Source organism: Oncorhynchus tshawytscha, linkage group LG06 (genome assembly GCF_018296145.1).
Source record: "Oncorhynchus tshawytscha isolate Ot180627B linkage group LG06, Otsh_v2.0, whole genome shotgun sequence".
Lineage (NCBI taxonomy): Eukaryota > Metazoa > Chordata > Actinopteri > Salmoniformes > Salmonidae > Oncorhynchus > Oncorhynchus tshawytscha.
The window spans coordinates 32,904,657-32,930,293 of NC_056434.1; the positions used below are offsets into that span (position 1 = coordinate 32,904,657).

Genomic DNA, 25,637 nt, shown 5'->3' on the forward strand with positions numbered 1-25,637 from the left:
GTGTCGTTTTGTGCCAAAAACATGGCACATAAAGTAAGGGAAAAGTGGGGATAACGTACTCAGTTACCTTATGCCACCATATATGGGGACAGTATATTTCACTAGCACAGGCTTCCTGAGACCAAGGCTATTGAAATCAGTTGGAGAACAGACTCCTGCATGGAACGTAGATTAATTTAAAGTTTAAGCCAAACATGGTTTTGCTACAAGTGAAGTGGGAAGAGACACTAATCCAAAGTATATTTTTTGTAAAATATATGATTTGTCATTTTTTCTTCTTTGGTCTTGAGCACATGGATGCAGTAGTCAATGATTATTCTTTGCACATGTATTCAATAAATCCTGCACCTATTGGAAATAACCCACTGGGCACAAACATCAATTCAGAATCATAAACACAACCTACTCGGTCTAGGTTTCAAATGTCTGATATAAGAGCCCAAGCATGATATAATATAATTATCTGCCTGACCAAAAGGCCAACCATTGAGCGAGATAATAATATGATGCATTTAATTGTTCTTTTCTTTTCTTCATTAGGATCCCCATTAGCCCGACGCCAAATGCGACACCTAGTCATACGGGGGTCTCAAAAAGACATTACAGACTAAATAGTTTACAATTTACATACATTTAAAACATGAACATTATTAATGAGAAATGCAAACAAATGGCGCAGGCATGCGATAAATGATTATTTATTTTTTTCGTTTAATGTGTGGCTGCCGGGGATAAGTCGCCGTGTGCCTTTAATTGAAATGTTCCTGCATGATGTATTGTGATTAACTGGCTGTCAGAGGGTAGCGCATGCGTATGCAGAGAGGCGGAATCAGTGGATGCTGTAGACTTGCGTTGCTCTGTGCCCGCCATCCCTCCGCAGCCAGGCAGACCGCAGAAACTGACAAGAGTAGCCGACTGACGGAGGGCTGAGCCAAGATGGGACGAGACATCTGGTACGACAGAGCCAGCACAACAACAGGTAGCATTTGCGTCTTGTTTTTCAGAGAACCGTGTGATGTACATACATATGTTTGATAAAGTGCCCGCGAAGGGTGAGGAATGCCGGACTGAATTATCCTCGGGAATGCCTCTGGCAGGGGGTTTCTTTATGGTGTCCACAGGGATGATGGCGGTTCCGTTTTTTTTAAATGTTTTTTTTTTTAACAATAGCTAGACTACGAGATGGGGCCGAATGCAGGTGTAGGCTAATGTCAAGGGTGCACATTGCTTCGTCCCGCAACGAGACATTGTTTACAGATGGCTCGTTGCGGAAGCTTCCTTAGCCTGGCGTCCTTTGGCTCGCTGCGGAACAAGCAAGGGCGCACCGAGCGAAAAACGGCTGAGCGAGGGGGTTCCTCCATCTCACTGCCGGGAGGATCGTGGTTTCAGAGCTGTCATATTTAATGTCTGGTAGCCTACTGGTAGCCTACTCCACTATGCGGATTGCATCGTGTATACTCAAGTAGAGTTGCAGCTAATACAGCCTGTCTGTTTGACTTACCGACTGATGCAAAATCACGACCAGGCGCGGAGGAGATAATAGGTTAGACCACCCGTGTATCTATTTAAACTCTCATTGGCGACTGCCATGTCATTACTATAATGTTTTAATCTGATATCTAGGAAATTATATAAATATGTATTTCCATATCAGAGTTTAGTTCTCATTCATCAGTTGTTGTCTCCTGTCCGTATGTGCCTGCGGTTTCTCCAGAGAGCACCAGATTGTGTGTGTATGTGTGTGTTTACTCGGGTTTCCGCTTTAAACCAGACTTTGGATTTAATTTCCTCTACAGTAATACTGGCTGTTGGGTGAAAGCATTCATTCGCCATTTAATGGGGCTACAGAGGTCACACGTTTTATAGTGGCAACAAGCCTATGGGGAACGTGATATATTCCTGTGTAAATATGAATGTGGTTATAACCTCAGTACTTAAATTTGCTATGCAGTCTCCGCCTCCCATGACTGTGTAGGACCGTGGACTGTATTGTATTTCTGGTTGAAAGGGATCTCTCTGGCTTGATTATGTATGAAACCGTGATGGCTCTATGCTGCTGTCCATGGTGCCGAAAGCCCAACAACAGCCCATGCTGAGTAAATCAAACCGAGACGCAATCATTAAAGCCTCAGCTGAAAGCACGCGACAATTTAATTTGCACATGATCATCGTTTTCAGCTGAGATATCGGTCGACAGTTACTTGGTTTTAATTTACATCCGTGTGCCACAGAATGTATATTCATATCCATTATGTAATTATTTAAAATATCAGTTCATAAGACACCACATGCTGCGATAACATGTTTGCAAAGAAAAGCATAGGTACACTGTCGAGATTCTAGACAAGGGTCATATTACATGATGCTTTTTTTTTTTACACCTTTCATTGCCTACATTTGTTTATTGTATTTTAGTTAGTATATTGCCAATTTTAATATCCACATGTAAGATGTAGGGTACTCACTATTCAGCATGTTGTTGCCACATGACAAAAGATTCTCTCTCGCTCTCTCTCTCTCTCTCTCTCTCTCTCTCTCCTGAAAAGGTTAACATGTTGCATGGACAATCTGTTGCCATAGCCATGCAGTAATGTATGAATATGTGTATTTTCGATGCAGCATGTGAGAAGAGAGAGGTGTATCAGGGTGCAGAGCGGTAATAACAAACAGAACTCAGAGACATTAATGGCATTATGTGACCTGTGTCCTCATTACTTTCCAATATATCCTGAGATGTTGCTATTTGTTTACCATCCTCAGCCTGCCTGGGGCAGCATGTTTAATCAGAATATTGTTAATGCTCTCTCTTTCCCTCACCCCACCTCCCTTCCACACTTTCTCTCTCCCTTACCCCTTCTCTCTCAATTCAATTCAGTATACTTTATTGACATGGAAAGTCAACACTTACATTGTAAATGTATACATATATCGATGGTGAAATACAGGAATATGCTAGACTGTTTGTAATTAAGCATTAATAATGATAGTGATTGTCGTATTAACAGGATTTTCAACAAATAATAATAAAGAATAGGCAAATATAAGTAATCACACTATACTTCTCACTGGCTGTCCCACAGGTTGTGGCACGAGGCCACACATTTGGCTGCTAAAACACAGTATTTTGGTTTGCAGATCTGTCTCTATCACTTCCTGGGGGCAGCATGAGCACAGCCTGGCCTCTCTGGACAGCCAGGTTTGCCTGTGATGACTGGTCTCCATGGCCAGGCTGTGATCAGTGAGTCTGTACATAGTTAGTGTTTTTCCTAAATTTTCTATCATTCACAGTGGTCAGATAGTCGGCCACTTTGCACTGTTTGTTTAGAGCAAAGTATATATTTTTTGTGGTTTCTTTCCAATAGGTGATATATTTTATTTGTGCCCTGTGATAATTTGGTTGGCTTGGTAGTGGTTAGTGAATTGAGACTCAGGACCATCTCGCTGAGGGGACTTTTCTCCGTGGTCACCTCTTGGCAGTTGAGGGCTTTGTAATTGTAGGAGTGGTGGGTCACTTGTTTACAAATTATTACAACATTTAGTGACTATTTTTAAAATATTAATCAGAAGAGGGAATTGGCTTAATTCTGCTCTGCATGTGTTGTTTGGAGTTTTTCTCTACTCTGAGAATGCTCTTACAGAATTACAGAATGTAGAATTTCAATTGGGTGTTTGTCCCATTTGTCAAATTCTTGTTTTGTAAGCAGACCCCACATTTCGCTCCCATACAGTGCAATTGGTTCTATTATTGATTTGAATATTTTGAGCCATATCCTAATTGGTATGCCTGATTTTAGAGATATTTTAATGGCCTAGAAAGCCCTCTTTGCTTTGTCTTTCAGTTCATTCATGGCCAGGTTCAAGTTCCCAATGGAGCTGATTTTTTGTCCCATATATGTCTTTGTGTGTGTGTGTGTTCTATAGGTGTGAATCTGTGTGTTTCTCTCTCTCACACGCCGCTCCCCCCCCCCCTCTCTCTGTGTCACCCTCTCTCTTGTCTCCGTAGGAAGTCTGGTGTAGAAGCTGAACCAGAAGAGAGCCCAGGCAGCAGTAGTAGCAGCGACAGCAGTGGTGAGGCGGTAGATGCCCTCCCCTCAGCCCCAGGCCCAGTTCCTCCCCAGGCCCCTGTAGGAGAGAAGAGAGAGGACAGCTCCTGCTTTGACAGCTCTGTAGACTCCAGCGAGGAAGAGGAGGACAAAGAGGAGGACCCTGCCATGTTCTCTAACTTTCTAAGTGGGGCCAACCCCCTCAGCTCTGTCTCCTCTGCTGTCAGAGGAGGTCTTTTTGGGGACAATGGGGAGGTTGACAAACAGAAAGCAGGCCCTCAGCATCCAGGGTCAGTTCCTGGCCCGGGGAATGCCCCACAGCAGCAACAGGGAGGACCCCAGCTGCAGGGGAACGGTCAGGCTGGTCAACCAGCCAAACCTAGCGGGCAGAAAGACCCCGCTAAGGGTGGTCCACAACAGCAAGGACCTCCTAAGGGTGGTCCACAACAGCAAGGACCTCCTAAGGGTGGTCCACAACAGCAAGGACCTCCTAAAGGTGGTCCACAACAGCAAGGACCTCCTAAGGGTGGTCCACAACAGCAAGGACCTCCTAAGGGTGGTCCACAACAGCAAGCCCCTCAACAGCAAGGACCTACAAAAGGTGGACCACAACAACAACATGCCCCCCAACAGCAAACCCCTGCTAGGGGTGGACCACAACAGCAAGCACCTGATAAAGGTGGACCGCAACAACAAGGGTCACCTAAGGTTGGCGCTCAGCCACAAGTGTCCCCTAAGGGTGGACCACAACAGCAAGGACCTGCTAAAGATGGACCCCAACAGCAAGGGTCACCTAAAGTTGGAGTTCTGCCACAAAATCCTAAGGGACCACAACAGCAAGGACCTGCTAAGGGTGGACCCCAACAGCAAGGGTCCCCTAAGGTTGGAGCTCAGCCACAAGGGTCGCCTAAGGTTGGAGCTCAGCCACAAGGGTCCCCTAAGATTGGCACTCAGCAGCATGGTTCCCCTAGGACTACACCACAGCAGCAGGGTTCCCCTAGGACTACACCACAGCAGCAGGGTTCCCCTAGGACTACACCACAGCAGCAAGCCGCTGGTAAAGCTGGGCATCAGTCTAAAGCCGGACCTATGGCTGGAGCTAAACCCCTGTGCCCAGTGTGTAACACTACCGGACTCAACCTACACTCCAAGGAGCCACCCAACTATAACACCTGCACACAGTGTAAGACTGTCGTCTGCAGCTTCTGTGGCTTCAGTCCTCCTGACTCTGGCGTAAGTAGAGCTTAATTCCAGAATATACAGTATTCAATACTTTGTTATTAATTTATCATTATTAAATAGTAGGACAAATATTTATATTTTTGACCTAGGATCACCTTGTAGCATTTGTACGAATGACATTCTGTGTCAAATTTGTTTTGTATTTTTTTGTACAGTGGAGAATTGAGCATGCTTGAGCCTGGCAAGTGTGGTTTGATAAGTCAGTGTATTAACTCTAGTTACCACTTAGCAGGCTGCTTAAACAGAGTAGACTTATTTAGTGGCAGTTCATTCAGCATGAGGCATTGCCCACTGCAGTCATTAACAGAATATGAAGGTAGTGTTGTACGGTAAAGGCAGTAGCAGGAGATAAAGACACAGTGTTACTTTAATATTCACACCTTTTTTTTAACGATAAGTCATAACCTTCATTATTTTGTATATAGTATGTATCTAGTATGGATTAAGGATTAAGAAAATAAAACATAGATATATTGATTGCATTTAATAGTTTTTTCTTTGTTCATCTGTGAGAAAACCAAAAACCTTTATATTATGCATAAAGCTGTGATTTCTATTGTAGGGTAAGGAGTGGCTGTGTCTGACCTGCCAGATGCAAAGAGCACTCGGAGGCTCGGACCCACCTGGAACCCCAAAGATGAAACCCCAGCCTTCACCCAACAAAGCCTCTATATCTCCTGCACCACAGAAGAAAGACACCTCTACACAAGGCTCCATCCATAAAAACCCTATTACATCAGCAACACAGCCACCCAAGGCAGAGACTGCTAAAGCAGCAGACCCTAGCCCAGTACCTGCCCAGAATGCACCACAGGAGAACCGGAGAACATCAGGGCCTCAGAAACCGCCAGAGCAGCCAGGCCAACCTGGGCATAAGCAGAGTAATGCCACCCCATGCACACAGGAGGAGCCTGGGAAGCCTCAGCAAGAGCTTCCAAAGGATGGAGCCTCTCCTGCCAACGTTGTGCCACAGCTACAGGCTCAGGCCCCCAAGCAAGAGTCAGGGGGCTTCTTTGGCTTTGGTGGTCCTAAGTCTCAGCCTGATTCCTCAAAGGCTGATGATTCAGTGTCTGGTAAGATGTTTGGCTTTGGCTCCTCCATCTTCAGCTCTGCATCCACTTTGATCACCTCAGCTGTTCAGGATGAGCCCCACACCACACCACCAGGTTCCCCGAAGGTGTCTGCAGCAGCCCAGGCCTCTCCCAAGATGCCTCCTACAAAGGAGACCAAACCACCTGCTGCTCAGAAAGCAGAGGAGAAGAAAGCAGAGCAACCCCAACAGGCCATGGTCCCCCCATCAGTACAGGTCAACGTGGACAAACCCCCATCAGAGCCTCCAAAGGGAACAGCATCCTACCAACCATCTCCCAAAGCAGGCCAGTCCACCTGTCCACTCTGCAAGGTGGACCTCAACATGGGCTCCAAGGACCCTCCCAACTACAACACCTGTACCGAATGCAAGAACACTGTCTGCAACCTCTGTGGTTTCAACCCCATGACAAATGTTACTGAGGTAAAATGGCTATATCGTTTTAATTCCGCTGTGGCTGTATTTATTGATGAATATTTGAAAACTATTTTCACATCTACAGTCGTTCTATGCTCTGGTAATGCTTTATGTAGACCACTTGGTTGTGTCACTATAGGATTTACAAGATGCTAGAGGTCTTCATGGATCCACTTGTACCCGAATACCCAAGACCTGATCCAGGACCCGAGCGGGTCCGGATCCAGAATTCTAAATAATGTCACGGTTCTGTGTCAGATCTAATAGGATTGTCTCGGGTATGTGTAATTTTAACTGACTTGTCCGGAAAGACCCGTACAGATCCGAACGCAACTGCTACAGTTGAGATAATTGTATAATTTATGCTGCTGCTCTTGCTTTTCACAAGAGTGTCGCTTGTTGTTAGCCAATCATAAGTAATCAAAGCGGCAATAGGCTACAGTCACAGAGCCTCTGTATGTGGAAAAAGTTAGGAGATACCTAATCAATGGAAGATAGAAATAAAATGATGGAATTAAAAGTTAAAGGAGAAGGATAGGCTACAACGACCAAAAGCCAACAGGTAGGCTGCTATTTAATTTTCTGAATGGATTTATTGTTGTTTGTGACTGTGTAGGACAAGGAAGTTCATGCAGCCTCAATTAGCCTAGCTAGCTAGCTTAACTAGCCTCTCCCAGTTTAATGCAGTCAAGACAGGTACTATGTCATCATATTGGATGATAAATAACCTTGCTATGGCAGCTATTATTCTACTAAAGCACGAGTCAGATTGGTTGGTTAGTGTCTCTCCCTCTCTCCCTCCTACCTGCACCCCATGTCACTCGCTCACATTCACAGTAGCCTACACACACAGCACGACCCATGTTAGAGCGCCATCTTTCTCTACCTCTTCTCCCACGTACTTTATCAGCTCCGGTTGATAAAGTAGCTTAAAAATGGACTTTTCTGCTGCTTCCCCCACTTGGATTGAACCGGGTCTGGATCCGACCAGGTCTATACGGAACGGGTCTAATTGTCCATTTGGAACGGGTCTCTATATTTAAAAAAATATTTATGCATATCAGGTCCGGATGGGAAAGTCCCATGTCCATTTTGGAACGGGTCCATCTTTTTGGAACGGGTCCACTGTTCAAATTAATTCAAAAGTGACTGCATCAATATAGTGCAATGTAATGCTATGTAATATAAATGAACTGCTATCACTTTACTACACGCAATTAAATCTTAACATTTGATGCTGACAACTTATTAAGTTGCATTGCATTCAATGCATTGAGATAGAAACTGGGTTTCAGGAAGGATAATGTATACAGGCCCTACATCACACTAAATTCTGATTTCTACACAGTGGTCACTGCCACTCAGACTTACTCAGGTGTATATGATGGTTATAAAGTAAAGTATTTTTAGGATATTATGATCTCTATGAGAGTTGTAATGGGCTTGCTTAACAGGGCAATCTGTGATTGCTACATCAATATTTGGATTTATAAATTCATGATATACAGTGCATTTGGAAAGTGTTCAGACCCCTTTATATTTTCCAAATGTTGTTACGTTACAGCCTTATTTTAAAATGGTTTAAATTGTTTTATTTCCCTCATCAATCCACACACATTACCCTATAATGACAAAGTAAAATCAGGTTTTTAGAAATGTTTGCAAAATATATAAAAATAAATATCACATTTACATAAGTATTCAGACCCTTTACTCAGTACTTTGTTATAGCAGCTTTGACAGCGATTACAGCCTTGAGTCTTCTTGTGTATGACGCTAAATGCTTGGCACACCTGTATTATGGGAGTTTCTCCCTTTCTTCTCTGCAGATCCTCTCAAGCTCTGTCAGGTTGGATGGGGAGCGTTGCTGCAAAGCTATTTTCAAGGCTCTCCAGAGATGTTTGATCAGGTTCAAGTCCAGGCTCTGGCTGGACCACTCAAGGACATTCAAAACTTGTCCCGAAGCCACTTCTGCGTGGTCTTGGCTATATGCTTAGGGTCTTTGTCCTGTTGGAAGGTGAACCTTCACCCCAGTCTGAGGTCCTGAGTGCTCTGGAGCAGGTTTTCATCAAGGATCTCTCTATACTTTGCTCCATCTTTCCCTCAATCATCCCCACAGCATGATGCTGCCTTTGGCAGGTCAATGAAGAGGGCAGCAAAATGTTGCCTTTTATACGTACAGTTAACCACAGAATGTATAACTAGGGATGCATAAAATATACTGTTATGACCTGGTCTAAAAACAGACTGATGTACATTTAGAATACATTTCAAAGATAAGAAACATATTGGCTGAGAATTAATTGATGATTCTAATATTTTAGCTAGGCATTAGAGTTTAGAAATAAGGCGATAATTATTTAGGTCATAAGGGTCATCACCTTTGTGAAGGGACAGTACATTTGTGGAGGGAGAGTACATTTCCTCTTAACCCCTTAAACCACTTGAATGTTGCTTTAGCAGTATGCTTAGGGTCATTGTCTTGCTGGAAGGTGAACGTCTGTCCCAGTCTCAAATCTCTGTAAGATTGAAACAGGTCACACTCATTAATTTCCCTGTATTTAGCGCCATCCATCATTCCTTCAATTCGGACCATTTTCCCAGTCCCTGCCGATGAAAAACATCCCCACTGCATGATGCTGACACCACCATGCTTCACTGTGGGGATGGTGTTCTCGGGGTTTGCACCAGACATTGCGTTTTCCTTGATGGCCAAAAAGCTCAATTTTAGTCTCATCTGAACAGAGTACCTTCTTCCATATGTTTGGGGAGTCTCCCACATGCCTTTTGGCAAACACCAAACATGTTTGCTTATTTTTTTCTTTAAGCAATGGCTTTTTTCTGGCCACTCTTCCATAAAGCCCAGCTCTGTGGAGTGTACTGCTTAAAGTGGTCCTATGGACAGATACTCCAATCTCCGCTGTGGAGCTTTGCAGCTCCTTCAGGGTTATCTTTGGTATCTTTGTTGCCTCTGATTAATACCCTCCTTGCCTGGTCTGTGAGTTTTGGTGGGTGGCCCTCTCTTGGCAGGTGCCATATTCTTGTTGTGGTGCCATATTCTTTCCATTTTTATAATGGATTTAATGGTGCTCTTTGGAATGTTCAAAGTTTCGTATATTTTTAACCCAACCCTGATCTGTACCTCTACACAACTTTGTCCCTGACCTGTTTGAAGAGTTCCTTGGGCTTTATGGTGCTGCTTGCTTGGTGGTGCCCCTTGCTTGGTGGTGCCCCTTGCTTAGTGGTGTTGTAGACTCTGGGACTCTTTCAGAACAGGTGTATATATACTGAGACCATGTGACACTTAGATTGCAAACAGGTGGACTTTATTTAACTAATTATGTAACTTCTGAAGGTAATTGATTGCACCAGATCTTATTTAGGGGCTACATAGCAAAGGGGGTGAATACATATGCACTCACCACTTATCTGTTTAAAAAAAAATTTAAACAAGTTATTTTTTAAATTTCACTTCACCAATTTGGACTATTTTGTGTTTGTCCATTACATGAAAACCAAATAAAAATACATTTACATTTCAGGTTGTAATGCAACAAAATAGGAAAAAGCCAAGGGGGATGAATACTTTTGCAAGGCACTGTAGCACACCACAGACAGTAAATTGTTGAAATGAAAACAAAGATTCACTAGAAGTTGACAGGTTAACCGTTGATTCAGCTGGAGGCTGGCAGAGGGAAGAGTAGTCGATTGACTGACCAGGGTCAATTAAACCACAGTTTCTCTCAAATAAAACGCCTACCGAGATAAAATGAGGATTAAATGCATCACTTATTCCTTTCTTCTCAGTTATGATGCCAGATTCAGAAAGAACTTGCTTAGACAGGAAAGAAGAGGAATTTGTACTCTTCAGTTAATTTACTGTTTTGCAAAATTTAGAAGGATCACCAGCAGAGTCAGCTATAGAGCTTAAAAAATAGCTTGATTTAGCTTTCTATTTTTCGAGATAGTACATTTGTTTCTAAATCCCAGCAACAAATACATGTGTATTCTGGTTTACGGACACATCGATAACCAGGAGCTCAAATTTCTTAGGAACACAAATATTTCAAGATTGGGAAGCCATGAAATTAGATTTGACATATATGGCCACTCCTCCACTTTCTTTAATCTGTCACATCTAAATACATTATAATCATTTACTTCAATGTATTTATCAGATAAATAACAATTTAACCATGTTTCAGAAAGAACCAGAATGTCAGGACACGAGTCCTGTACCCAAATATCAATTGTGTCCATTTTTTAAATCATACTTGGCACATTTAGGTGCATTAGCCCAAGCCCTCTATGAGATTTAAAGTCAGAGAAGGTATTCAGCTCATTCCCATAAGAGTTAACAGATATTTGCAGCTATTTGTTGAGTGAGCTGAGACTTTGCCAAGGTCCTTGGCCAACCACGTGAGAGCAAAGCAGACTGAGCATTTGACAGACCTCCCTCAAGTCGCTGGATGAAGGGATTGGGGGGGAACTGGGAAAGCAGTGTTGGCAGAGCTCAGTCCACCCTGATGAAACTCCTGCCAAAGGAGTGGAGCTGCTGCAGGGGATGGGAGTGGCTGCCAATGCTCCATTCTGGGTGTGCACAGGAGGCCTTGGGGTGGCTCCTGTTGCAGGGTTGTGGCTGCCATGCCATGAAACATAAAATTAGATAAAAAATCTACCTGTAATAGAGCATGCTGGGAAATATGATAATGATTGGGATGGTTTTGGTTCAAAGTGATCTGCACCAGTTTCAGGCCTATGTATTTGGGTAAAACTAGATCCTCAAAATAAGGCCTTGTGAAATACATATGGTATGGTGTTAAAGATTATTACATTTTGAATGATAACATATTTGCTTTTGATCTCACTCTGTCACTAACACATATAATTATGGGTGGTAACTCTACAATTTGCTCGAAAGGCAAGGCACTCAGGGAAAAATTTGAATAAGACTTTACACTAAGCAGTAAGTGTGTTAATTTAACACTGTTCCAGTGTCTATTTAGGTCCACAGACTCAATACTTAGGAGTTGAATGTACTTCCGGCGCCAACAGAGTTGGCCGCCTCGCTTCGCGTTCCTAGGAAACTATGCAGTTTTTTTTTTTACGTGTTATTTCTTACATTGGTACCCCAGGTAATCTTAGGTTTCATTACATACAGTCGGGAAGAACTACTGAATATTAGAGCAATGTCAACTCACCATCAGTACGACCAGGAATATGACTTTCCCGAAGCGAATCATATGTTCTGCCTTCCACCCAGGACAACGGAATGGATCCCAGCCTGCGACCCAAAACAAAGACGTCGTAAAAGAGGGAAACGTAGCGGTCTTCTGCTCAGGCTCCCGAGACGGGCACATCGCGCACCATTCCCTAGCATACTACTCGCCAATGTCCAGTCTCTTGACAACAAGGTTGATGAAATCCGAGCAAGGGTAGCATTCCAGAGCGACATTAGAGACTGTAACGTTCTTTGCTTCACGGAAACATGGCTCACTCGAGAGACGCTAACGGAATCGGTGCAGCCAGCTGGTTTCTTCACGCATCACGCAGACAGAAACAAACATCTTTCTGGTAAAAAGAGGGGTTGGGGGCGTATGCCTTATGATTAACGAGACGTGGTGTGATCACAACAACATACAGGAACTCAAGTCCTTCTGTTCACCTGACTTTGAATTCCTCACAATCAAATGTCGTCCGCATTATCTACCAAGGGAATTCTCTTCAATTATAATCACAGCCGTATATATTCCCCCCCAGGCAGACACATTGATGGCCCTGAACAAACTTTATTTGACTCTTTGCAAACTGGAATCCACATATCCTGAGGCTGCATTCATTGTAGCTGGGGATTTTAACAAGGCTAATCTGAAAACAAGACTCCCTAAATTGTATCAGCATATCGAATGCGCAACCAGGGCTGGTAAAACCTTGGATCATTGCTATTCTAACTTCCGCGACGCATATAAGGCCCTCCCCCGCCCTCCTTTCGGAAAAGCTGACCACGACTCCATTTTGTTGCTCCCTGCCTACAGACAGAAACTAAAACAAGAAGCTCCTGCGCTCAGGTCTGTTCAACACTGGTCCGACCAATCTGATTCCACGCTTCAAAACTGCTTCAATCACGCGGACTGGGATATATTCCGCATTGCGTCCAACAACAACATTGACGAATACGCTGATTCGGTGAGCGAGTTCATTAGAAAGTGAATTGATGATGTCGTTCCCATAGCAATGATTAAAACATTCCCAAACCAGAAACCGTGGATTGATGGCAGCATTCGTGTGAAACTGAAAGCGCGGACCACTGCTTTTAACCAGGGAAAGGTGACCGGAAACATGACCGAATACAAACAGTGTAGCTATTCCCTCCGCAAGGCACTCAAACAAGCAAAGCGTCCGTATAGAGACAAAGTAGAGTCACAATTCAACGGCTCAGACACAAGAGGTATGTGGCAGGGTCTACAGTCAATCACGGATTACAAAAAGAAAACCAGCCCCGTCACGGACCAGGATGTCTTGCTCCCAGGCAGACTAAATAACTTTTTTGCCCGCTTTGAGGACAATACAGTGCCACTGACACGGCCCGCAACCAAAACCTACGGACTCTCCTTCACTGCAGCCGACGTGAGGAAAACATTTAAACGTGTTAACCCTTGCAAGGCTGCAGGCCCATACGGCATCCCCAGCCGCATCATCAGAGCATGCGCAGACCAGCTGGCTGGTGTGTTTACGGACATATTCAATCAATCCTTATCCCAGTCTGCTGTTCCCACATGCTTCAAGAGGGCCACCATTGTCCCTATTCCCAAGAAAGCTAAGGTAACTGAGCTAAACGACTACCGCCCCGTAGCACTCACTTCCGTCATCATGAAGTGCTTTGAGAGACTAGTCAAGGACCATATCATCTTCACCCTACCTGACACCGTAGACCCACTCCAATTTGCTTACCGCCCAAATAGGTCCACAGACGATGCAATCTCAACCACACTGCACACTGCCCTAACCCATCTGGACAAGAGGAATACCTATGTGAGAATGTTGTTCATCGACTACAGCTCAGCATTTAACACCATAGTACCCTCCAAACTCGTCATCAAGCTTGAGACCCTGGGTCTCGACCCCGCCCTGTGCAACTGGGTACTGGACTTCCTGACGGGCCGCCCCCAGGTGGTGAGGGTAGGTAACAACATCTCCACCCGCTGATCCTCAGAACTGGGGCCCCACAAGGGTGCGTTATGAGCCCTCTCCTGTACTCCCTGTTCACCCACGACTGCGTGGCCATGCACGCCTCCAACGCAATCATCAAGTTTGCGGACAACACTACAGTGGTAGGCTTGATTTACCAACAATGACGAGACGGCCTACAGGGAGGAGGTGAGGGCCCTCGGAGTGTGGTGTCAGGAAAATAACCTCACACTCAACGTCAACAAAACAAAGTAGATGATTGTGGACTTCAGGAAACAGCAGAGGGAGCACCCCCCCCTATCCACATTGATGGGACATTAGTGGAGAGGGTAGTAAGTTTTAAGTTCCTCGGCGTACACATCACGGACAAACTGAATTGGTCCACCCACACAGACAGCGTCGTGAAGAAGGCGCAGCAGCGCCTCTTCAACCTCAGGAGGCTGAAGAAATTTGGCTTGTCACCAAAAGCATTCACAAACTTCTACAGATGCACAATCGAGAGCATCCTGTCGGGCTGTATCACCGCCTGGTACGGCAACTGCTCCGCCCACAACCGTAAGTCTCTCCAGAGGGTAATGAGGTCTGCACAACGCATTACCGGGGGCAAACTACCTGCCCTCCAGGACACCTACACCACCCAATGTCACAGGAAGGCCATAAAGATCATCAAGGACAACAACCACCCGAGCCACTGCCTGTTCACCCCGCTATCATCCAGAAGGCGAGGTCAGTACAGGTGCATCAAAGCAGGGATCGAGAGACTGAAAAACAGCTTCTATCTCAAGGCACTAACATTGTGTGGCTGTGTGGCTGCTGCCAACACACTGACTCAACTCCAGCCACTTTAAAAATGGGAATTGATGGAAATTGATGTAAAATATATCACTAGCCACTTTAAACAATGCTACTTAATATAATGTTTACATACCCTACATTACTCATCTCATATGTATATGTATATACTGTACTCGATACCATCTACTGCATCTTGCCTATGCCCTTCTGTACCATCACTCATTCATAGATCTTTATGTACATATTCTTTATCCCTTTACACTTGTGTGTATAAGGTAGTAGTTTTGGAATTGTTAGGTTAGATTACTCGTTGGTAATTACTGCTTGTCAGAACTAGAAGCACAAGCATTTCGCTACACTTGCATTAACATCTGCTAACCATGTGTATGTGACAAATAAATTTGATTGGATTTGAATTTGATTTTACATGTTGATTATTATTTATTTTTTTACACTGGATAATTTGCTGTGCATCATGATGGCCTAAACTAGGAGTCCACAGAATGGAGAGCTTGCTGTGTTCATGATGGCCTAAACTAGGAGTCCACAGAATGGAGAGCTTGCTGAGTTCATGATGGCCTAAACTAGGAGTCCACAGAATGGAGAGCTTGCTGTGTTCATGATGGCCTAAACTAGGAGTCCACAGAATGGAGAGCTTGCTGTGTTCATGATGGCCTAAACTAGGAGTCCACAGAATGGAGAGCTTGCTGTGCATCATGATGGCCTAAACTAGGAGTCCACAGAATGGCCTAAACTAGAGTCCACAGAATGGAGAGCTGTGTGCATCATGATGGCCTAAACTAGGAGTCCACAGAATGGAGACCTTGCTGTGTTCATGATGGCCTAAACTAGGAGTCCACAGAATGGAGAGCTTGCTGTGCATCATGATGGCCTAAACTAGGAGTCCACATAATGGAGACCTTGCTGTGTTCATGATGGCCTAAACTAGGAGTCCACAGAATGGAGAGCTTGCTGTGTTTATGAGTAGAGCAGGCTGATTATATAGACCCACATCTTTTATAGCGATTAAGATAATGTAGGTGTCCATCTGACAGTCTTTGCAGCACAACAAGGGGAAGTTGGGAAGAGTTTCACCTCTGACTTGGTTAACAGCACATATCTCAGAGCTGATGAGATCCGTTAGTGTTATCATGGCATTATGCAGACCAGTGACTCCCTTACCATCACAGAGGCCTCGTATCATTACAAGAGGCAGTGGGAAGGTATGGTAAACTGTTCCACAAGCTTTACTAATGGCCTTTTGTCTGATAGACAGCATTATGTGCTTCCCTCAGGAGGACTGTATCGCTATCAGAGAGCAGATAAACAGATTAAAACACAGAGTTCATGTATGTTTGGAGACCTGATGGTCCCCTGCCCATTTACAGTAGAGGACATTTTAATTGTTAGTGCAGGCAGCGAGTTGTAGGACACATCATTTATTTCAAGACTTGTGTTCAGCTCCCTCCTAAGTGAGAGTCCCTTCTAAGTGGGAGTGTTAGTGTCTCATAATAGCACAAAGGTATAGACTTTTACTATTGGCTAATGGCTACTGTATAATAAGATCAAGCAATAATTGCTTAATAACACAAAAAGGTGTAATTAGTGAAGATGGAATAATTATGAACAATTTATTTTATACAATGGGTGAACAGTTAACAGTTAAATTCATACCTAAATTTCCTTGAGGACACTGATATTGAAATCGTCTTAGACTTGACACAACACATTAGAAATATTTAGTTACTGATGTCTAGCGGCAGCTTGAATTGTAAATAAGCTTGGGCTTCTCTACAAAGACCTAAAACTATCTCATGATGACAGGCACAGAACATTGTGAATATTGCTTTGTTTACTGATTATGTGGAAGTTGAAGTTCAGAAGTACCCATTATCACATTTGCAAGTATCGGTTGACAAAGGCATATTTAGTGATTCTGATTGAAATCATGGTACTAAATCATATTTAACCATGTTGGATAATGTGATTTGACCATTTTTACGCTGTCATTTTCTTTCAGGTGAAGGAGTGGCTGTGTCTGAACTGCCAGATGAAGAGAATGGAACCCACAGGACCTCCCATGATGAAACCCCAAGCTTCTCCAAACAAAGGTTCTGCACCTCAGAAGGCCACTGTCACACCCATCGCTACCCAAAAGAAAGACATTCCAACACCAGGCTCTCCCCAGAGAAAACCTTCTACATCAGCAACAGAGCCACTCAAGGCAGATGCTGCTAGAGCAGCAGACCTTCAGAAACCAGCCAGCCCAGCACCTGTTCAGAAGGCACCACAGGAGAACCGGAGAACATCAGGGCCTCAGAAACCACCAGATCAGCCAGGGCAACCTGGGCATGAGCGGAGCAATGCCACCCTGTCACAGCAGGTGCCTGGGAAGCCTCAGCAAGAGCCTCCAAAAGGTGGGACATCTCCTGCCAAAGCTGTGCCAACACTACAGGCCAAGCCCCCCAAGCAGGAGTCAGGGGGCTTCTTTGGTGGCTTTGGTGGTCCTAAATCTCAGATTTCCTCAAAGCCTGAAGATTCAGTGTCTGGGAAGGTGTTTGGCTTTGGCTCCTCCATCTTCAGCTCTGCATCCACTTTGATCACCTCAGCTGTTCAGGATGAGCCCCACACCACACCACCAGGTTCCCCGAAGGTGTCTGCAGCAGCCCAGGCCTCTCCCAAGATGCTCCCTACAAAGGAGACCAAACCACCTGCTGCTCAGAAAGCAGAGGAGAAGAAAGCAGAGCAACCCCAGCAGGCCAAGGTCCCCCCATCAGTACAGGTCAACGTGGACAAACCCCCATCAGAGCCTCCAAAGGGAACAGCATCCTACCAACCATCTCCCAAAGCAGGCCAGTCCACCTGTCCACTCTGCAAGGTGGAACTCAACATGGGCTCCAGGGACCCTCCCAACTACAACACCTGTACCGAATGCAAGAACACTGTCTGCAACCTCTGTGGATTCAACCCCATGCCAAATGTTACTGAGGTAAGATTGACCAAATATCACTTAATTACTGTGTGAACAAATCATTTTTGATGTATTATTATTTGGACAAAGATAACTTTATTTTACATAAAAGTTCAGAGAGCCAATTAATCTCCACACAGATAATCTTAGTCATTCTGAAATTATGTTATCTTTTAGATTTAAAATGTCTATTAATTTCTATGTATTTAGGTTCCAGATATTTAGACATTGCACCGTTGGTCGGTTCATAAACTGTTCATTCTCTCTTCTTACAAATATAAACAACTTGTCTGATATATTTTTAGCCTTCATGGAAAGATTGGTATTTCACTTTACTAAAGAGAGACAAATCAAAGTCTCAATTGTAGTGGTTATGGCTATTTAATTTCCTGACTTGGTCTTAACTCATAATAATTCTACCAACACTACCAACTAAGGAATAGAAGTGGAAGTGCAGAGTGCTTTGCATATGCAATACACCTAATACTTAAACTCAAAACTGCAACAATGATGTATCACAGAGTGCTGGATGATTTATGTCTCAGAGAGTAAGGAGAAATGTCTGATGATATCAGGGCAGAAACATTTGCTTGTGCTGTTTTCCATCATGCAGATGTATAGCTGTATATGAAATTGATTAAATTCTGTATTCCTCTCACAATGGAAAACATTTTCAGGTCAATGTGTGGCTGTGTCTGAACTGCCAGATGCACAGAGCACTTGGAGGAATGGAACCTCAAGGACCTACCATGATGAAACCCAAGCCTTCCCCCAACAAAGTCTCTGCTCCTGCTGCTCCTCAAAAGAGAGACACACTAACAGCATCTGGTCCCCAAAAAGTGGCCACTGCACCAGCCTCACCCAACAAGGAGTCAGTGACTCCAGCCTCTCAGCCTGTCCCCTCAAAACCTGAAGAGTCAGTGTCTGGGAAGATGTTTGGCTTTGGTTCCTCCATCTTCAGCTCTGCATCCACTTTGATCACTTCAGCTGTTCAGGATGAGCCCCACACCACACCGCCAGCTTCCCTCAAGGTGTCTGCACCCTTTGCGCTTCAAAAGCAGGAGACTCCCACACCAACTGGTGCCCAAAAAGGTGCACCAACACCAGTGTCACCCCAAAAAGAGGCTCAAACACCAGCCATAGCCCCAAAGAAAGACACCCCAATGCCAGCCTCCCCCCAGAGAAAGCCAGACTCCCCCACAATGACTGCAAAGCAGGACCAGAAACCTTCAAGTCCTTTAAAACCAGGAGACCCATCAGGGGCTAAGCAGGGGAGTGCTGCACAACCACAGCAGCAGCCCCTACAGCAGAAGACTCCACAAGTCCAGCCTCAGCAGACCCCAGCAAGTGCACTGAAAGCAGAACCTGTGAAGCCTCAGCAGACCCCAGCAAGTGCACTGAAAGCAGAACCTGTGAAGCCTCAGCAGACCCCAGCAAGTGCACTGAAAGCAGAACCTGTGAAGCCTCAGCAACAGCCTCCTAAAGTTGGGACCTCTCCAGGACCGGCTCAGAAGACACCACAGGAAAACCGGAGAACATCAGAAGTTCAGAAACCACCACAGCAGCCCAGCCCTGGGCGTAGGCAGAGTATTGCCATTCCGTCCACACAGCAACACCCCAAGCAGGAGTCAGGAGGCTTCTTTGGCTTTGGTGGTCCCAAATCTCAGTCTACCCCCTCAAAGCCTGAAGATTCAGTGTCTGGGAAGATGTTTGGCTTTGGCTCCTCCATCTTCAGCTCTGCATCCACTTTGATCACCTCAGCTGTTCAGGATGAGCCCCACACCACTCTGCCAGCTTCCCCCATGGTGTCTGCACCGGCCTCTCCCAAGATGGCCCCTGCAAAGGAGACCAAACCACCTGCTGTTCAGAATGCAGAGGAGAAGAAAGCAGAGCAACCCCAACAGGCCAAGGTCCCCACATTATTACAGGCCAACGTGGACAAACCCCCATCAGAGCCTCCAAAAGGAGCAGCATCTTCCCAACCAGCTCTCAAAGCAGGCCAGTCCACCTGTCCACTATGTAAGATGGAACTCAACAAGGGCTCCAAGGACCCTCCCAACTACAACACCTGTACTGAATGCAAGAACACTGTCTGCAACCTCTGTGGATTTAACCCCATGCCAAGCGTTACTGAGGTAAGAAATTACTATTCTGGGGATTCATTTAATAAATGTAATACAATTATGGCTACTCTGTCAAATTGCCTTTGCCTACCAATGTTTTATTCAGTTGAAAGTTTCAATAATAGGGACATTTAAGGTACTTGTATTGAGTGCTTTAGTTACACAAATTGTAACATATCAATTCAACTTAAATACTGTATAATATTCAAGCAAGATACTTAGAGAAACGATGTCGTATGCAGACTGAATATTCAGATGGAAATATTCAGCATTATAAACTGGGTGGTTCGAATAGGGCCCTGAATGAAGATTGGCTGACAGCCGTGGTATATCATACCGTATACCACTGGTATGACAAAACATGTATTTGTACTGGTCTAATTGCATTGGTAACCAATTTATAATAGCAATAAGGCACCTCAGGGGTTTGTGGTATATGGCCAATATACCACACCCCCTCTGGCCTTATTGCTTAAATATACAGTGCCTACGGAAAGTATTCAGACCCCTTGACTTTTTCCACATTTTGTTACATTACAGCCTTATTCTAAAACTGATTAAAATGTTTATTTTCCTCATCAATCCACACACAATATCTCATAATAACAAGGCAACAACAGGTTTTGGCAGCAATTACAGCATCGAGTCTTCTTGTCTATGACTCTACAAGCTTGGCACACCTGTATTTGGGGAGTTTCTCCCATTCTTCTCTGCAGATCCTTTCAAGCTCTGTCAGGTTGGATCGGGTGCATTGCGGCATTGCTATTTTCATGTCTCTCAAGAGATGTTAGATCAGGTTCAAGTCCGGGCTCTGGCTGGGCAACTCAAGGACATTCGGAGACTTGTTCCGAAGCCACACCTGCATTTTCTTGGCTGTGTGCTTAGGGTCGTTGTCCTGTTGGAAGGTCAACCTTCACCGCAGTCTGAGTCCTGAGTGCTCTGAAGCAGGTTTTCATCATGGATCTCTCTGTACTTTGCTCCGTTCATCTTTGTCTCGATCCTGACTAGTCTCCCAGTCCCTGCCACTGAAAAACATCTGGATGGTGCCAGGTTTCCTCCAGACGTGACGCTTTTCATTCAGGCCAAAGAGTTCAATCTTGGTTTCAGATGAACTCTAGAGCTCTGTCAGAGTGACCATCAGGTTCTTGGTCAGCTCCCTGACCAATGCCCTTGTATCCTGATTGATCAGTTTGGTCAGGCGGTCAGCTCTAAGAAGAGTCTTGGTGTTTCCAAACATCTTAAAATTAAGAATGATGGAGGTCACTGTGTTCTTGTGGATCTTCAAGGCTGCAGAATTGTTTTGGTACCCTTCCCCAGATCTATTCATCGACACGATCTTGTCTCTGAGCTCTACAGGCAAATCCTTCGACCTCATGGCTTGGTTTTTGCTCTGACATGCACTGTCAGCTGTGGGACCTTATATAGACAAGTTTGTGCCTTTTCAAATCATGTCCATTCAATTGAAATTTTCACAGGTGGACTCCAATCATGTTGTAGAAACAGCTCAAGGATGATCAATGGAAACAGGGTGCACCTGAGGTCAATTTCGAGTCTCATAGCAAAGGGTCTGAATACTTAGAGTTGAAGTGAGAAGTTTACATACAATTAGTTTAGAGTCATTAAAACTCGTTTTTCAACCACTCCACAAATGTGTTGTTAACAAACTATAGTTTTGGCAAGACAGTTAGGACATCTACTTTGTGTATGAGACAAGTCATTTTTCCAGCTCTGTCAGGAGGAATGCGGCAAAATTCACCTAACTTATTGTGGGAAGCTTGTGGAAGGCTACCCGAAATGCTTGACTCCAGTTAAACAATTTAAATGCAATGCTTTCAAATACTAATTGAGTGTATGTAAACTTCTGTCCCGCTGGGAATGTGATGAAAGACATAAAAGCTGAAATAAATCACTCTCTACTATTATTCTAACATTTCACATTCTTAAAATAAAGTGGTGATCCTAACTGACCTAAGACAGGGAATTTTTATTAGGATTAAATGTCAGGAATTGTGAAAAACTGAGTATAAATGTATTTGGCTAAAATGTATGCAAACTTCCGACTTCAACAGTATCTAAATAAGTTATTTCTGTTTTTTGTTTTTTTTTATATATTTGCAAACATTTGTAAAAACCTGTTTTCGCTTTGACATTCTAGGGTATTGTTTGAAGATTAATGAGGATTTTATTTAATCCATTTTAGAATTAGACTGTAACGTAACAAAATGTGTAAAAAGTCAAGGGGTCTGAACACTTTCCGAAGGCAATGTTTACATACAGTGCCTTGCGAAAGTATTCGGCCCCCTTGAACTTTGCGACCTTTTGCCACATTTCAGGCTTCAAACATAAAGATATAAAACTATTTTTTTGTGAAGAATCAACAACAAGTGGGACACAATCATGAAGTGGAACGACATTTATTGGATATTTCAAACTTTTTTAACAAATCAAAAACTGAAAAATTGGGCGTGCAAAATTATTCAGCCCCCTTAAGTTAATACTTTGTAGCGCCACCTTTTGCTGCGATTACAGCTGTAAGTCGCTTGGGGTATGTCTCTATCAGTTTTGCACATCGAGAGACTGACATTTTTTCCCATTCCTCCTTGCAAAACAGCTCGATCTCAGTGAGGTTGGATGGAGAGCATTTGTGAACAGCAGTTTTCAGTTCTTTCCACAGATTCTCGATTCAGGTCTGGACTTTGACTTGGCCATTCTAACACCTGGATATGTTTATTTTTGAACCATTCCATTGTAGATTTTGCTTTATGTTTTGGATCATTGTCTTGTTGGAAGACAAATCTCCGTCCCAGTCTCAGGTTTTTTGCAGACTCCATCAGGTTCTCTTCCAGAATGGTCCTGTATTTGGCTCCATCCATCTTCCCATCAATTTTAACCATCTTCCCTGTCCCTGCTGAAGAAAAGCAGGCCCAAACCATGATGCTGCCACCACCATGTTTGACAGTGGGGATGGTGTGTTCAGGTGATGAGCTGTGTTGCTTTTACGCCAAACATAACGTTTTGCATTGTTGCCAAAAAGTTCAATTTTGGTTTCATCTGACCAGAGCACCTTCTTCCACATGTTTGGTGTGTCTCCCAGGTGTCTTGTGGCAAACTTTAAACGACACTTTTTATGGATATCTTTAAGAAATGGCTTTCTTCTTGCCACTCTTCCATAAAGGCCAGATTTGTGCAATATACGACTGATTGTTGTCCTATGGACAGAGTCTCCCACCTCAGCTGTAGATCTCTGCAGTTCATCCAGAGTGATCATGGGCCTCTTGGCTGCATCTCTAATCAGTCTTCTCCTTGTATGAGCTGAAAGTTTAGAGGGACGGCCAGGTCTTGGTAGATTTGCAGTGGTCTGATACTCCTTCCATTTCAATATTATCGCTTGCACAGTGCTCCTTGGGATGTTTAAAGCTTGGGAAATCTTTTTGTTTCCAAATCCGGCTTTAAACTTCTTCACAACAGTATCTCGGACCTGCCTGGTGTGTTCCTTGTTCTTCATGATGCTCTCTGCGCTTTTAACGGACCTCTGAGACTATCACAGTGCAGTTGCATTTATACGGAGACTTGATTACACACAGGTGGATTGTATTTATTCATTAGTCATTTAGGTCAACATTGGATCATTCAGAGATCCTCACTGAACTTCTGGAGAGAGTTTGCTGCACTGAAAGTAAAGGGGCTGAATAATTTTGCACGCCCAATTTTTCAGTTTTTGATTTGTTAAAAAAAGTTTGAAATATCCAATAAATGTCGTTCCACTTCATGATTGTGTCCCACTTGTTGTTGATTCTTCACAAAAAAATACAGTTTTATATCTTTATGTTTGAAGCCTGAAATGTGGCAAAAGGTCGCAACGTTCAAGGGGGCCGAATACTTTCGCAAGGCACTGTATATCTTTTTACAAATCAATTCTTGGAATCAAATATCAATATATTACTGTTGAAAAATAATGTTGCGATATGTAACAGTATCGGTTTATTCCCCACACCCCCATCCCCCATACAGTGTTAGGTTCTAATTCTCAGAGTAAAAAACTCTACGGACACTATGAAAGCTTTACCAAATTTTTTCTGCCCAGAGGGTCAATACAGCTGCATTAGACAAAGCATCTTTCCACCACCACAAGTATATACAGTGCCTTGAAAAGTATTCATCCCCCTTGGAGTTTGTCCTGTTTTGTTGCATTACAACCGGAAAAGCGGTGAATTCTTGTGTATTCACCCCTTTGCTATGAAGTCCCTAAATAAGAGCTGGTGCAACCAATTTCCTCCATAATTCACATAATTAGTTAAATAAAGTCCACCTGTCTGCAATCTAAGTGTCACATGATCTGTCACATGATCTCAGTTTATATACACCTGTTCTGAAAGGCCCCAGAGTCTGCAACACCACTAAGCAACGGGCACCTCCAAGCAAGCAGCACCATGAAGACCAAGGAGCTCTCCAAAAAGGTCAGGGGCAAAGTTGTGAAGTACAGATCAGGGTTATACAAATTTTACAGAACTTTGAACATCCCACAGAGCACTGTAGAATCCATTGTTAAAAAATGGAAAGAATATGTCACCACAACAAACCTGCCAAGAGAGGGCCGCCCACCAGAACTCACAGACCAGGCAAGGAGGGCTTTAATCAGAGAGGCAACAAAGAAACCAAAGATAACCCTGAAGGAGATGCAAAGATTGGAGTATGTGTCCATAAGACCACTTTAAGCCGTACACTCCACAGAGCTGGGCTTTACAAAAGAGTGGCCAGAAAAAAGGCATTGCTTAAAGAAAAAAAATAAGCAAACATGTTTGGTGTTTGCCAAAAGGCATGTGGGAGACTCCCCAAACATATGGAAGAAGGTACTCTGGTCAGATGAGACTAAAATTGAGCTTTTTGGTCATCAAGGAAAACGCTATGTCTGGTGCAAACCCAACATCTCTCATCACCCCGAGTACCTCATCCCCACAGTGAAGCATGGTGGTTTCAGCATCCTGCAGTGGGGATGTTTTTCATCGGCAGGGACTGGGAAACTGGTCCGAATTGAAGGCATGATGGATGGCGCTAAATACAGGGAAATTCTTTAGGGAAACCTGTTTCAGTCTTACAGAGATTTGAGACTGGGACAGAGGTTCACCTTCCAGCAGGACAATGACCCTAAGCATACTGCTAATGCAACACTTCAGTGGTTTAAGGGGAAACATTTAAAAGTCAAAGCCCTGACCTCAATCCAATTGAGAATCTGTTGTATGACTTAAAGATTTCTGTACACCAGCGGAACCCATCCAACATGAAGGAGCTGGAGCAGTTTTGCCATGAAGAATGGACAACAATCCCAGTGGCTAGATATGCCAAACTTATAGAGACATACCCCAAGAGACTTACCGCTGTAATTGCTGCAAAAGGTGGCTCTACAAAGTATTGACTTTGGGTGGGATGAATAGTTGTAAACGCTCAAGTTTTCAGTTGTTTGTCTTATTTCTTGTTTGTTTCACAAGATGAAATAATTTGCATCTTCAAAGTGGAAGGCATGTTGTGTAAATCAAGTGATACAAACCCCCCAAAACATACATTTTAATTCCAGGATGTAAGGCAACAAAGTAGGAAAAATGCCAAGGGGGTGAATACTTTCACAAGCCACTGTATACTCCAATGTAGGCACTCCCCCTTCTCTCTAATCTTAACATCAACTGTGGTTTGACAGGAAGATGAAGTAAAGGGGTAATAAAGCATAATTTCTCCCTTAAGGGGATCTGACCTGACCTCAACCCCTCATTTGC

The 25,637-nt window shown here is 43.9% G+C and overlaps 1 protein-coding gene across 1 annotated transcript in view; it reads left to right on the forward strand.

The window, feature by feature from the left end:
* The first annotated feature begins 833 nt into the window (after positions 1-833).
* Positions 834-25,637, forward strand: part of LOC112253469 (protein piccolo) — a 29,280-nt gene continuing 4,476 nt past the window's right edge. Inside the window, exons 1-5 of the mRNA XM_042322750.1 lie at positions 834-979; positions 4,004-5,276; positions 5,848-6,798; positions 16,796-17,764; positions 18,424-19,881. Of these exons, the coding sequence (XP_042178684.1) occupies positions 4,212-5,276; positions 5,848-6,798; positions 16,796-17,764; positions 18,424-19,881 (4,443 nt within the window). The 5' untranslated portion in view covers positions 834-979; positions 4,004-4,211. The remainder of the gene's footprint in view (positions 980-4,003; positions 5,277-5,847; positions 6,799-16,795; positions 17,765-18,423; positions 19,882-25,637) is intronic.